At 42.5% G+C, this 12,880-nt stretch overlaps 1 protein-coding gene across 1 annotated transcript; it reads right to left on the bottom strand.

The window, feature by feature from the left end:
• Positions 1-6,746: 6,746 nt before the first annotated feature.
• On the bottom strand, positions 6,747-11,735 carry LOC137295659 (1-deoxyxylulose-5-phosphate synthase YajO-like). Its single transcript, XM_067827125.1, has 8 exons — positions 11,562-11,735; positions 10,676-10,818; positions 9,835-9,976; positions 9,479-9,652; positions 9,236-9,333; positions 8,094-8,269; positions 7,730-7,869; positions 6,747-7,199 (listed from the first exon to the last, which is right to left on the bottom strand). The coding sequence occupies exons 1-8, from the start codon at positions 11,667-11,669 to the stop codon at positions 7,077-7,079; spliced, it is 1,104 nt and encodes a 367-aa protein (XP_067683226.1). The 5' UTR covers positions 11,670-11,735; the 3' UTR covers positions 6,747-7,076.
• Between the last annotated feature and the right edge of the window lie 1,145 nt (positions 11,736-12,880).

Below are 12,880 nucleotides of genomic sequence, written 5' to 3'. Positions count from 1 at the left end.
ATTATCTACAGAAATGCCCTAAAGCATATCGCTAACTTACTTCTCTAATGCAGGAAAACGTATTTCAGATCGTTTTCAGTTCAAAGTTTTCTCTTGGGGACATGTCCCCTAGCAGGCTCGAGCGTTACGCGCTATCGGTCAGTTCGCTTCACGACTTATCTGTTGCTATTTGCATACAATTTCTTTTTCCTTAGTTACGTCCATGGTGACGAAAGTGATCATGATCAGTGTCCTACCTGTAAGCTAACATACGGGTTCAGGCAAAGCCTCTCCGATGTACAGTCTATCTTCTGTAGCTACCAGTCCACAACGTTGCTGGCACCGACGTAGCGCACCTTCCCACATCGAGCGAGGTCATCAAAGGTGCAGAGTGTTTCTTCAATCCCAGTGCCATCATCCCAGAATTGCATCTGGAACCAAATTTCAGGCGACATATTCATCAATCTTTATTTATTACCAAAGAAACATATCAAAGATTCCAGAAGAGGCAGACAACACAGTGTCAGCACGTTTTCAACATCTTATTGCCAGCTAGATACTAGATACACATCAAACCGTTTGATGTAACAGGTCTTGGTATACCTAATGCAGACTCACAATCAACAGTCTGTACTCACTTACTACAGATCCACACACTACGGTCATTACTCACCTGCTACAGATCCACACACTACTGTCATTACTCACTTGCTACAGGTCCACACACCACATCATTACTCACTTGCTACAGGTCCACACACTACTGTCATTACTCACTTGCTACAGATCCACACACCACAATCAGTACTCACTTGCTACAGATCCACACACTACGGTCATTACTCACCTGCTACAGATCCACACACCACAGTCATTACTCACTTGCTACAGATCCACACACCACATCAGTACTCACTTGCTACAGGTCCACACACTACTGTCATTACTCACTTGCTACAGATCCACACACCACAGTCATTACTCACTTGCTACAGGTCCACACACTACTGTCATTACTCACTTGCTACAGGTCCACACACCACATCATTACTCACTTGCTACAGGTCCACACACTACTGTCATTACTCACTTGCTACAGATCCACACACCACAATCAGTACTCACTTGCTACAGATCCACATACTACGGTCATTACTCACCTGCTACAGATCCACACACCACAGTCATTACTCACTTGCTACAGGTCCACACACTACTGTCATTACTCACTTGCTACAGATCCACACACCACATCATTACTCACTTGCTACAGGTCCACACACTACTGTCATTACTCACGTGCTACAGATCCACACACCACAATCAGTACTCACTTGCTACAGATCCACACACTACGGTCATTACTCACCTGCTACAGATCCACACACCACAATCAGTACTCACTTGCTACAGATCCACACACTACGGTCATTACTCACTTGCTACAGGTCCACACACCACATCATTACTCACTTGCTACAGGTCCACACACTACAGTCATTACTCACTCGCTACAGATCCACATACTACAGTCATTACTCACTTGCTACAGGTCCACACACCACATCATTACTCACTTGCTACAGATCCACACACTACGGTCAGTACTCACATGCTACAGATCCACACACCACAGTCATTACTCACTTGCTACAGATCCACACACTACAGTCATTACTCACTTGCTACAGATCCACACACTACGGTCATTACTCACTTGCTACAGGTTCACACACCACATCATTACTCACTTGCTACAGGTCCACACACTACTGTCATTACTCACTTGCTACAGATCCACACACCACAGTCATTACTCACTTGCTACAGGTCCACACACTACTGTCATTACTCACTTGCTACAGGTCCACACACCACATCATTACTCACTTGCTACAGGTCCACACACTACTGTCATTACTCACTTGCTACAGATCCACACACCACAATCAGTACTCACTTGCTACAGATCCACATACTACGGTCATTACTCACCTGCTACAGATCCACACACCACAGTCATTACTCACTTGCTACAGGTCCACACACTACTGTCATTACTCACTTGCTACAGATCCACACACCACATCATTACTCACTTGCTACAGGTCCACACACTACTGTCATTACTCACGTGCTACAGATCCACACACCACAATCAGTACTCACTTGCTACAGATCCACACACTACGGTCATTACTCACCTGCTACAGATCCACACACCACAATCAGTACTCACTTGCTACAGATCCACACACTACGGTCATTACTCACTTGCTACAGGTCCACACACCACATCATTACTCACTTGCTACAGGTCCACACACTACAGTCATTACTCACTCGCTACAGATCCACATACTACAGTCATTACTCACTTGCTACAGGTCCACACACCACATCATTACTCACTTGCTACAGATCCACACACTACGGTCAGTACTCACATGCTACAGATCCACACACCACAGTCATTACTCACTTGCTACAGATCCACACACCACAGTCATTACTCACTTGCTACAGATCCACACACTACGGTCATTACTCACTTGCTACAGGTTCACACACCACATCATTACTCACTTGCTACAGGTCCACACACTACTGTCATTACTCACTTGCTACAGATCCACACACCACAATCAGTACTCACTTGCTACAGATCCACACACTACGGTCATTACTCACCTGCTACAGATCCACACACCACAATCAGTACTCACTTGCTACAGATCCACACACTACGGTCATTACTCACTTGCTACAGGTCCACACACCACATCATTACTCACTTGCTACAGATCCACACACTTCAGTCATTACTCACTCGCTACAGATCCACATACTACAGTCATTACTCACTTGCTACAGGTCCACACACCACATCATTATTCACTTGCTACAGATCCACACACTACGGTCAGTACTCACATGCTACAGGTCCACACACCACATCATTACTCACTTGCTACGGATACACACTTCTGTCATTACTCACTTGCTACAGATCCACACACTACAGTCATTACTCACTTGCTACAGATCCACACACTACTGTCAGTACTCACTTGGGACAGATATCACACTACATTCAGTTCTCACTTGCTACAGATTCGGACTGCGGGTACATCTTTAGGGAAATTCTGCAAATTGCCCGTAAGTCTACACGGACATTCTGCAAATTGTGGGTACATCTTTAGGGAAATTCTACTACATTCTGGGCAGGACGCGCTAAACGTGTTAACGAACGAACACCTGTCCATTCACTGACTATTAGTTTTACAGCTATTTTGCCCTTTACTTCAAAGTGAATCTGTTCCTGTGGATAGTCAAAACTGGGTATTCGTTTGTATTGGCTCTACACGTCTACAACTGCAGCTACTGCTGATCGTCCGTTGAACCAGCACCATCGCCATCTTGATGATTTCTCTTACATCAAAAAGGGCGCTACCTGACGTAACTGGAACAATATTCAAACTCACTCACTCACTCACTCACTCACTCACTCACTCACTCACTCCAGTATTCTGTACAACAACATCCTTCTTCAGAACCAGCAGATCCTGGTAGGTCAAAGATACAAAGATAGATGTCTTAAAACGTACATCGATGCTTCATTTACTATTGGTTTACCCCCGTACCTCGCACTGTTAATCCATTATATCATACTTTGCTAGCCTGGGTCCGATGAACTTCTCGGACAGTCCTTGCGAATAGACCTCAGCGGCGTCGAGGAAGTTGCCTCCCCACTGGACGTAGCGGTCAAGCACCTGGTGGGAGTACTCCTCCGTAGCCTGTAACATGGCGACAAACATTTATAAGGCAGTTTTGAGGTGATGTAAGAGAAAATATCTTGTCCTTGATTTTAACAATAGACCTGAGGGAAAGAGAAAATAATCAAAAAAAGGAACTATTTGGAGCGATAGCATTTTGAAAAAAAATGAATTCTTTAAAATCAAGTTAGAATAACGTGGAAGCAACTGCCATTACAGAAAAACATTCTGGCTTTCATCTTTTTCTTCTGAATACAAATCATAAAATTCGTTAAATAGCATCTTCTAAAAGGCAGGCTAAAATGTAACTGACATTTCATTAAATTTCTATTTCAAAATGTGAATTTATGCTACCAATTAAACTGTCACTATTTGACTTTAGCACGTTCATACACCCGAAGCACATGTGGGAAAAGACTCTTGTATCTCCTTGGGCAAGTGACGTCGTTCAAACATTTTCCAAATATGTAGACGGGAGAGGATTCCCGAACTGCGATGCGAATGTTAAAGCCTTAAATGGCAGGTCGGGTTATATTGTCCCAAGGGAGTTGAGAATGAGAAATAGAAAGTATACGGAGGTAAATACACGCCATTCATCACATGATAGAGAACACGTGCTTACACCCCCAGAAAAGAGGTCTTTCCAACAGCTATTCTTGGCTACATTCATTACTTAACACACACACACACACACACACCCTCCCCACCAGCTGTCATCTTTGTCTTTGTTATCGGCAAGTAATAACGACGACAGAGGATTAAATTGTCTCGTGTTCATATCGAGAACAACGGCGTTCAAAGGGAGGTAACCCCAACATAGCATGGTATAGTACAACGTGGCTATTTCATATTTGGACTAGGACTCCTTTCATAAAAGGGTGGCGTGCATCAAATAAATAAATAAATAAATAAATAAATAAATAAATAAATAAATAAATAAATAAATAAATAAATAAATAAATAATCAATGGGGGCTCAAAGGTGGGGTCAAACCCTAATCCACCCCCTTTCCTTCTCCTCTTTCTCTCTCTTTCAACAACTGTCCCTGAGAAATCTTCGTAAAATCCTCTCTTTGGAATATAAAAAAGTTTGTGTTGCACGTTAAGTTTGTAGAATATTTCATCCGTAACACATGATTGATAGTTGGAACATCGCTATATGTCACGTTAACCAACAGACAAACAAACCTAGGAGGCGTCTAATGGAAAAAGTGGTCAGTCTCACCGACTAAATGATGTTCATGACATCAATCACTGTATTGTCTGATCCGAATTATATGCAGGTTATTTACATAACTGGGTTACTTAGCCGGAAATATCTCCGACAGCGGCGGTTAACAACAAACAAACAACTCATGTAATAACATTATCAAACACATTCAGGTCGCGCGTACGTTAAAGAGAAAACGTCCATGCTATTAATATGTGTGTCGCCGGCTTGAGGTGAGGCGATGACGTCAGAGTAGCCAATTTCATTAGTCACATGACAGCTCCAAGTGACAGACGCGGGTCACGTTCATTCATACTGATATGGATACAGTTCGAGGAGGCCTATCTCGTATCAGGTTACTGCGGGACCGCTTAAGATTGTATCTCAAACTTTTACACTATCTGTCGTCGTCGTCGTCGTCGTCGTCGTCACAACCACCATCATCATCATCATCATCATCATCATCATCATCAACAACAACATCACCACCACATCATCATCATCAACAACATCATCATCATCATCATCACCATAACATCATCATCATCAACATCATCATCGTCGTCGTCGTTGCTACTTACACGCTTCAACTTAATGCCAGGGTCTCAGGTAACATAAACCAGAGAGGTACATACCGTAAAACGTGGAAACAAAATTGGGTCCTTCCATCCCAGGCCTGTGACTCGTAAAGTCTCAGATAGGAGGTGCTAGAATGGTTCCCCAAATGTCACATAATGAAACATATTGGCCACCTTCAGACCAGATCTACCCAAGACATTTTAGGACACTCCCGCTGCCACGGCGAGCGTGTTATTGCATAAACACGACTAAGGGGCGCAACTCCTCATAGTGTACTGGTTCTTGTCAGTTGAAAGCTGCTTAACCTCTGACCCAAACGGTTCCACGGACTTTAACACAAAATTATTATATATTGTTATTTATTATTGGATATTTATATAGCGCACATATCCATGCAACTATTGCATGCTCAAGGCGCTGGTATTTGTTTCCCTCGATCAAGTTTGTTTCATCTTTTGTGTTGAATCCTCGTGTCTTTGTGTTTGGCACACATGTTGCCTCCATTGATACCCTCAAAAAGGTATTATTATGCTTTGTTGGGATTATGTAATAAAACATTGTCCATCTTTCAAAACGTTAGCTGCGGGAGTTACACCTTCCTATTGCAGACGTAAATCTGAAAGATCGGTTAGTTGTCCCTGTGTAGAAACAAAAAGCCTTTCGTACAAATACATTTTTGTCATGCTGATGACACTCTCTGTAACGCTCTGCCACCAGTTCTTAAAACCTCCCCATCACTGCCAGTCTTTAAGTCCAAACTCAAAAGTCATCTCTTCAGGAAATATCTGTGAACGTAAACTTTCCTGAGCACGGAACCTGTATATATGTTATGCGCTTAGAACATGTCTCTGAGTGATGTGGATGAGGCGCCGTGTAAGCACTCTTTCTCTTGAGATTGTAGACTTTATGACCGTCAGTTTTGTCATTAAGATGAACAACATATACCTTGACACTTTCATGACAACAGAAATATGCTCACTGGTTCTGTTCCAAATGCAGCCGTTACGTATGGACAGAACTATTTAATATGTGCTATCTGTCCACTATACGTGGTTACCGGAACGACAAGAAGGAAAGCTCAGAGGCTGTCATACAGCCTTTGTACACATAACGTTAAATAGAATTATGTTGTGGAAGCATAAAGCATTAAGCAACAACAGAAAGTCTTTAAACGACGAAAGGTCGTGAGTATAAGGAAATCAATGAGAAGGGAAAAAGGTTGTTTTTTATTACAGAAATCACACCAAAGGATACAAATCTGTCATGCTGGTTGAAAGAAAACTAATACGACAGACAGACAATTTGGCAACATGGCCGAAATACACGTCGACAGAATGTAATATGTGATATGTCAGTTTAATGAAAATAGTGCAAATATATGTACCAGTAATAAAGTCTTTGTGCTGTCACTCAGCGAGAATTTGATTTTATATCCCAATGAAGTATGCAGGTAACATTTAAGATAATATTCTGAGGTGCAATGATACGTGTAAAAGACCAGATGGACGCTCTAAGCTTCGCAGTTTGCTGTGATCAGTCTGAGTTGGAGACGAAGTATGATGACTGGTAGGGATTGCGCCGAGACCTGTTGAGTCTCCAAATCATTTCATATGGATACGGTATTCTGGGTTGAGACACTTCGTCCAGTCGTGCCATCTGAAAAGCATGGTGAACTTGATAATTTGTATGACAAACAAAAATCATCTTGTGATTTGATATTGCCTGATGCCTTATGTAGTGGTAAAATTACGATCACGTCATAGGGCCCAGGGAAATAACCTGAGTAGCTTCCTTGCTGTAATCTTTCTGTCACATCGGCATCTGAAGACAGCATACGGCCACAAACAACACTCGTAGTCAGTCATATATGTCAAAGACTCGCCTCCTCTGATGGTTGTACCCACTCAAAAACAACAGGTCGTTGTCAGTCATCTAACATGGATTGACCTTCTCTGATGACATCGTCCAGTCTCTAGGACCTATGTTATCCAACGTCTTTGCCAGATTTGCTTCCTCTGAAAATATCGTCCAGTCTCCAGCAACACTTATGTTGTTCAACAGCTGTGCCAGACCTACCACCTCTGGAGATATCATCCAGTATCTAGGTGTACCTATGTTGTTCAACAGCTGTGCCAGACTTACCTCCTCTTGAGATATCATCCAGTCTCTGTCAGTCACAAACTCACCTCCTCTGATGACAGCGCCCAACCACTACTTGCACCCAAGTTGTCATCCAGCTGTTCCAGGGATGTAGCTCCGATGATCACTGATGGAACCACATCCTTTTGTAGTAGCCAGCGTAGTGACACCTGGGCCATGGATTTACCTTAAGGAAAAAACGCCATACAATGTCATATGTGTAATCTTATCACATATTTCAATCTTGGTCTTCTCAACAAGGTTTTATCGTCTGTGTTTTGGACTAATACCTGTTCAGTTTGTCACAGCATTTACCGGATTCCTCTCAGTGTCTACAATGGTCTCCATATTGTCTGTCAAATTCCGTACTGTTACGTCACAAGCAGCATTCGCTCTTACAGCTCTACTTACCATGTGACTTGGCGATGTCCTGCAGTGCATCAATGATGTTCCAAATCTGATCATTCCCTTCCAGGGCGCTCCAGTCTGGCATGGCCTGACTTGCTCGTTTCTCATCTTCTCTCACCCAACCCAGGCGCCCACTTGTCGGTGGAGAGTCTCTTGTGTACTTCCCAGACAGCAGGCCTCTGTGTGAGTCGTGTGGTATAATAGATTAGCGATAAGACATTCACAATAGTACTGACTTCTTGTAAACAATCGGATACGCTTTCTGACATCGAGAGGATGTTTGATTATACACTTTCCGGCGACATTGATGCAGGGTTGTTTCATTTTACTTGAGCTAATAACGGAAAAGAGATAAGAATGAGATGTGCATGAGAATAGTAATGTACCATATCACGATATCAAGGTCAACTCACCCGTAACGATACGCAGGTGACACTCCTTGCGAAACATCTAAAAGAGTGAGTGAGTTTAGTTTTACCCTGCACTCTGCAATATTCCACCTAAATAATATCCCTGTAGATAATAGAGTCTGGACCAGCAAATCCAGTGATCCAGTGAGCATCGATCTGCGCAACCGGGAACCAATGACATGTGTCATCCAAGTCAGCGAGTCTGGCCACCCGATCCCGTTAATCTCCTCTTACGACAATCAGAATCACCTTTTATGGCAAGCATGGGTTGCTAGGGGCCTATTCTACCACGGACCTTTATGGGTCACATCTAAAGGACGCCATTACTGCTGAGAGATCTTTAGGACATTACAACTACATTCTTCAAGGACCTTCTGCATGCGACCAACAAACGAATGAGACATTTCCTAACCACTTTTATTAAACTGTTGAGGTATTTACAAGACACCTATCTGGCTCTAAGACATTGCTACCGAACAGTTAAGAGTGAGTTGGGATTTACACAGCTTTTATCAGTATTCTTGCAATATCACTGGAGTGAACACCGGACATGGATTTTGTACCAATGTAGGGAATCGGACCCGGACTGAGGAGTGAACCACCGGGCTACCCTACCGCCATAAGAGAGTGCCTTGGTACATTACTCCGCCTCTGAAAAATCTGTACTTTGTATGTTTCAGTAAATACTCTTCCTTATTGCTTGCCTCTTAAATCAGTCCACCAGTTACAACTCACCCCTTGAGAGGGCTCCAAGGCAACACACCCAATCCCTCCGTCTTGCACACCTGTAGGGGTTCGAACTCTGTCTCCCGACACGCTAAGCTGTACTGTTGCTGAAAACAATTACGACAATAATTTTCAGGTTAAAAATGTATAAACTGTTTCAAGATATCACGTAATACCTGATGGCTGATGACGGGGTCCCAGCTGTAAGTCGATCTGTATTTGAGCAAGTCGGTTCATGAAACAATGTCCTACCTGTAAGCTGATAAAGGGGTTCAGGCCAAGCTTCTCCGATGTACAGACTATCTTCTGTAGCTGCCAGCCCACCACGTTGCTGGCACCGATGTAGCGCACCTTCCCACATCGAACCAGGTCATCAAATGCGCGTAGTGTTTCTTCAATAGGAGTACCATCATCCCAAAGGTGCATCTGGAAGATGTGACAATATTCCACGCACTTAGGAATGGTGCCATTGCCTCGTTATCGTGGGTTTGGATTCGAGAAAAGCGTGAGGTAAACCTGGTTCCACTCCAGGCAGTACACCTATACTATTCCGGAAGAGATCCTCACAGAGGTCTGGTACAGGTCCACACACTACAGTCAGTACTCACCTGGTACAGATCCACGTAGTCCGTCTGAAGCCTCTCAAGACTCCTCTCGATACTGTTGACAATATGGCGACGACTGAGTCCGACACCAACCGCCGAGTTACCCCTGACCTTAGTGGCTACAACGAACTGCTCACGTGACTGTCTGCATTAATAAAAGATATACATTATACATTAAAGAAATACATTAAGCTCTAGGACCAAAAATACAAAGAAAGAGTGGTCATAGACTCATCTATTTCCAAAACGTTTTTCTTTTACACATTCCAAATATATCTCGGAACGACTGCATGTTAGTCGTAATCCCAATTTAACAACTGGACTTTCTCATTCATCAATCACTTGTTTGTCTGGTTTGTATACAAGTTTTTCCAGAGCAGAAATAATGTTGTGTGGTATCGGCCTTCTAATACTTGCAAATTCTGCAGATTGCGGGTACAACCTACTGGGCAGGACATGCTTACCATGGTAACGAACACCTGTCCATTCATACGAGTTTCACAGCCTTTTTGCACCTTGCTACAAATTAAATCTATTTCTGTTGATAGTCAAAAATGCTTATACGTCTGTATTGACTCTGTATATTTAAAACTGAAGCTACCAATCACCTTACTGAGGACTTTCTCTTACCTCAAAATAGTGCTACCTGATACAACTGGAGCATTATTCAAATAGACTCTCACTCACTCATTTACTCACTCACTCCAGTATCCAGTACAACAACAGCCTTCGTCAGATCCAGCAGATTCTAGAAGTTCAAAGGTACAGGTATTCCCTGCACACGCTACTCCATTTACAGTTGGTGTACCCCAGTGCCTCGCACTGCTAATCGATTATAACATACTTTGACAGCCAGGATCCAATGAACTTCTCGGACAGTCCTTGCGAATAGACATCAGCGGTGTCGAGGAAGTTGCCTCCCCACTGGACGTAGCGGTCAAGCACCTGGTGGGAGTACTCCTCTGTGGCCTGACCGGGTCGCTTGACCTGTAACATGGCGACAGATCAAATACGTTCATGCAAAATCCTTAAGGCGCCACATAGGTGAAACACGTTCATTGTTACATCGAAAGTTGTTATTTTAATTATTTGTTTATTTAGCTTCAAATTGCCGAGGTTTTCTTACCATTATTCCGATTAATTTATCATAATACTAATTATGTTCTCGTTAGTTCAAGTTCACTTTCATAATTTGAAATTGAAAGAAAATAGTTTAATTGACGACAAAATTACTGCATTTTTTACATAATTGAAAATATGATTGAAATTTCGGTATTTTGAAATACGGAAAATATAATCGAAAAAAGAGCTAGAATAATTGTAATTTTGATTCACGAGCAAGAATTCAACGAAAGACAAAAATAGTCGAAGTGAAAGACAAAATTTTTAAAATGTTCCCTTTTTAAAAAATCAATTTGAAATAATGTGTGCATTACAGATATTGCGAACGAAAGTATATTCATACTACAGTGGGAAAAGTAAACGTTTCGAAGAAAGAACGAATGATCGTATGCTGCAGGAGCAAATAAACATCATTTGAAAAAGACGATAGGATAAATAAATATACAAATAAACTGGTTGGACTGAAATTGTGGAGGGGCTGCCACAATGGCGACAGTCCAAGATGGTGAGTAAATACAGGCCATTCATCATGTGACAGAGCACATATATTAAGACCCTCAGAACAGAGGTCTCACTCACTGCCATTCGTGTCAACATTCATCACTTACCCCTGAATCCCCAAAAGTCATCGTGCCAAGACATATGTTAGCCACCTTCAGTCCAGACCTCCCCAAGAAGTTATAAGAAAGCTTGTTCTCCTCTGGCACAGCTGCCATCTTTGTTGCTGGGCAAGTAATGACGACGACAGTGGATTGACACTCGTGTTTATATCGTGATCGACTGGGGGCAAAGGGAGGTAAACGTACATAGCGTGATATAGCATCGTATGACCAAGTTTTATTCAGGCTTGTTTGGTGACACTGCATTCAGTAACAGTTCAGTTCAAAGTACAGCACCATATTCTTGCCCATTTGCATCAAATGTTGTCACCAATACCCGGAGCTGGACGTGAATACTTATACACGACCTGTAATGGCACCTGGAAACACTGAGACCCTACATGCATACATGCACACGTACAAATTACATCTTTGTTCTTACTTGTTAAGTTATACTGAACAGCAAAAGAAACGCAAATCATCTTTTGTCAAGATTTAGAATAAAAACATAACAATGCTTCCTTTTATGAAATATTATTTTTCCTAAACTTGCGTTTCTTTTGTTGTTCAGTATGTTTATGTTTCTGCTGCCCTGTGTATGAAAGTGCACACAATTTCACCACCATGAAGAACAAGATTAAAATTGATTCACAGAGACCTGTCCTCGTAAGAGGGTGCCTTGACTGATGCGTGTCACCTGATACCGAGAAGATCGACGTTCATTATGTCAAACACTGGATTGTCTGGTCCGGGTTAGGTCATTTATAGACGCTACATTGCCGGACAATCAGCATAAAGAAACCAACAAAGAAAACAACTCATATCTTATCAACGCATTCACTTTGCACGCACTTTAAAGAGAAAACGTCCATGCTGCTTAGGCGTGCGCCGCCGGTTTAAGGCGAGGCGATGACGTCAAAGTAGCCAACTTCATTTGTCACATGACTGCTCAGACTGAGAGTGACACGGGTCACGTTCATTCATACTGATATGGTTACAGTTCGAGGAGATATATCTCGTATCAGGTTACTGCGGGGCCGTTCAAGATTGTATCTCGAACTTTTACACTATCATCATCGTTGTAACCATCGTTGTCGCTCGTCGGCATCATCATCATCATGATCATCATCGTCGTTGTCGTCATCATCGTCGTCATCTTCATCATCACTGTCATTACCATTGTCGTCGTCATCAATATCAACATCGTCATTATCATCGTCATCTTCGTTTTATTACTTTAACGCTTCAACTTAGTGTCAGTGAGTCAGGTGACATAAACCATAAAACAAATAAATACAGTAAAACATGGAGACAGAAGTACACCCTCG

This window comes from Haliotis asinina, chromosome 9, assembly GCF_037392515.1.
Source record: "Haliotis asinina isolate JCU_RB_2024 chromosome 9, JCU_Hal_asi_v2, whole genome shotgun sequence".
In the NCBI taxonomy this organism is placed as follows: Eukaryota; Metazoa; Mollusca; class Gastropoda; order Lepetellida; family Haliotidae; genus Haliotis; species Haliotis asinina.
The sequence above is the reverse complement of the archived record's forward strand: the minus strand, read 5'-3'. Positions and strand labels throughout refer to the sequence as shown.

Bases quoted from the DNA above. Each gene is read 5' to 3' on its own strand.
- LOC137295659 (XM_067827125.1), bottom strand. From the start codon at position 11,669: ATGGCAGCTGTGCCAGAGGAGAACAAGCTTTCTTATAACTTCTTGGGG. The intron at 10,819-11,561 runs GTAAGTGATGAA...GCCATGTTACAG, and splicing joins TGACTTTTGGGGATTCAGGG to GTCAAGCGACCCGGTCAGGC. The intron at 9,334-9,478 runs GTAGGACATTGT...AATTGTTTTCAG, and splicing joins ACCCCTTTATCAGCTTACAG to CAACAGTACAGCTTAGCGTG.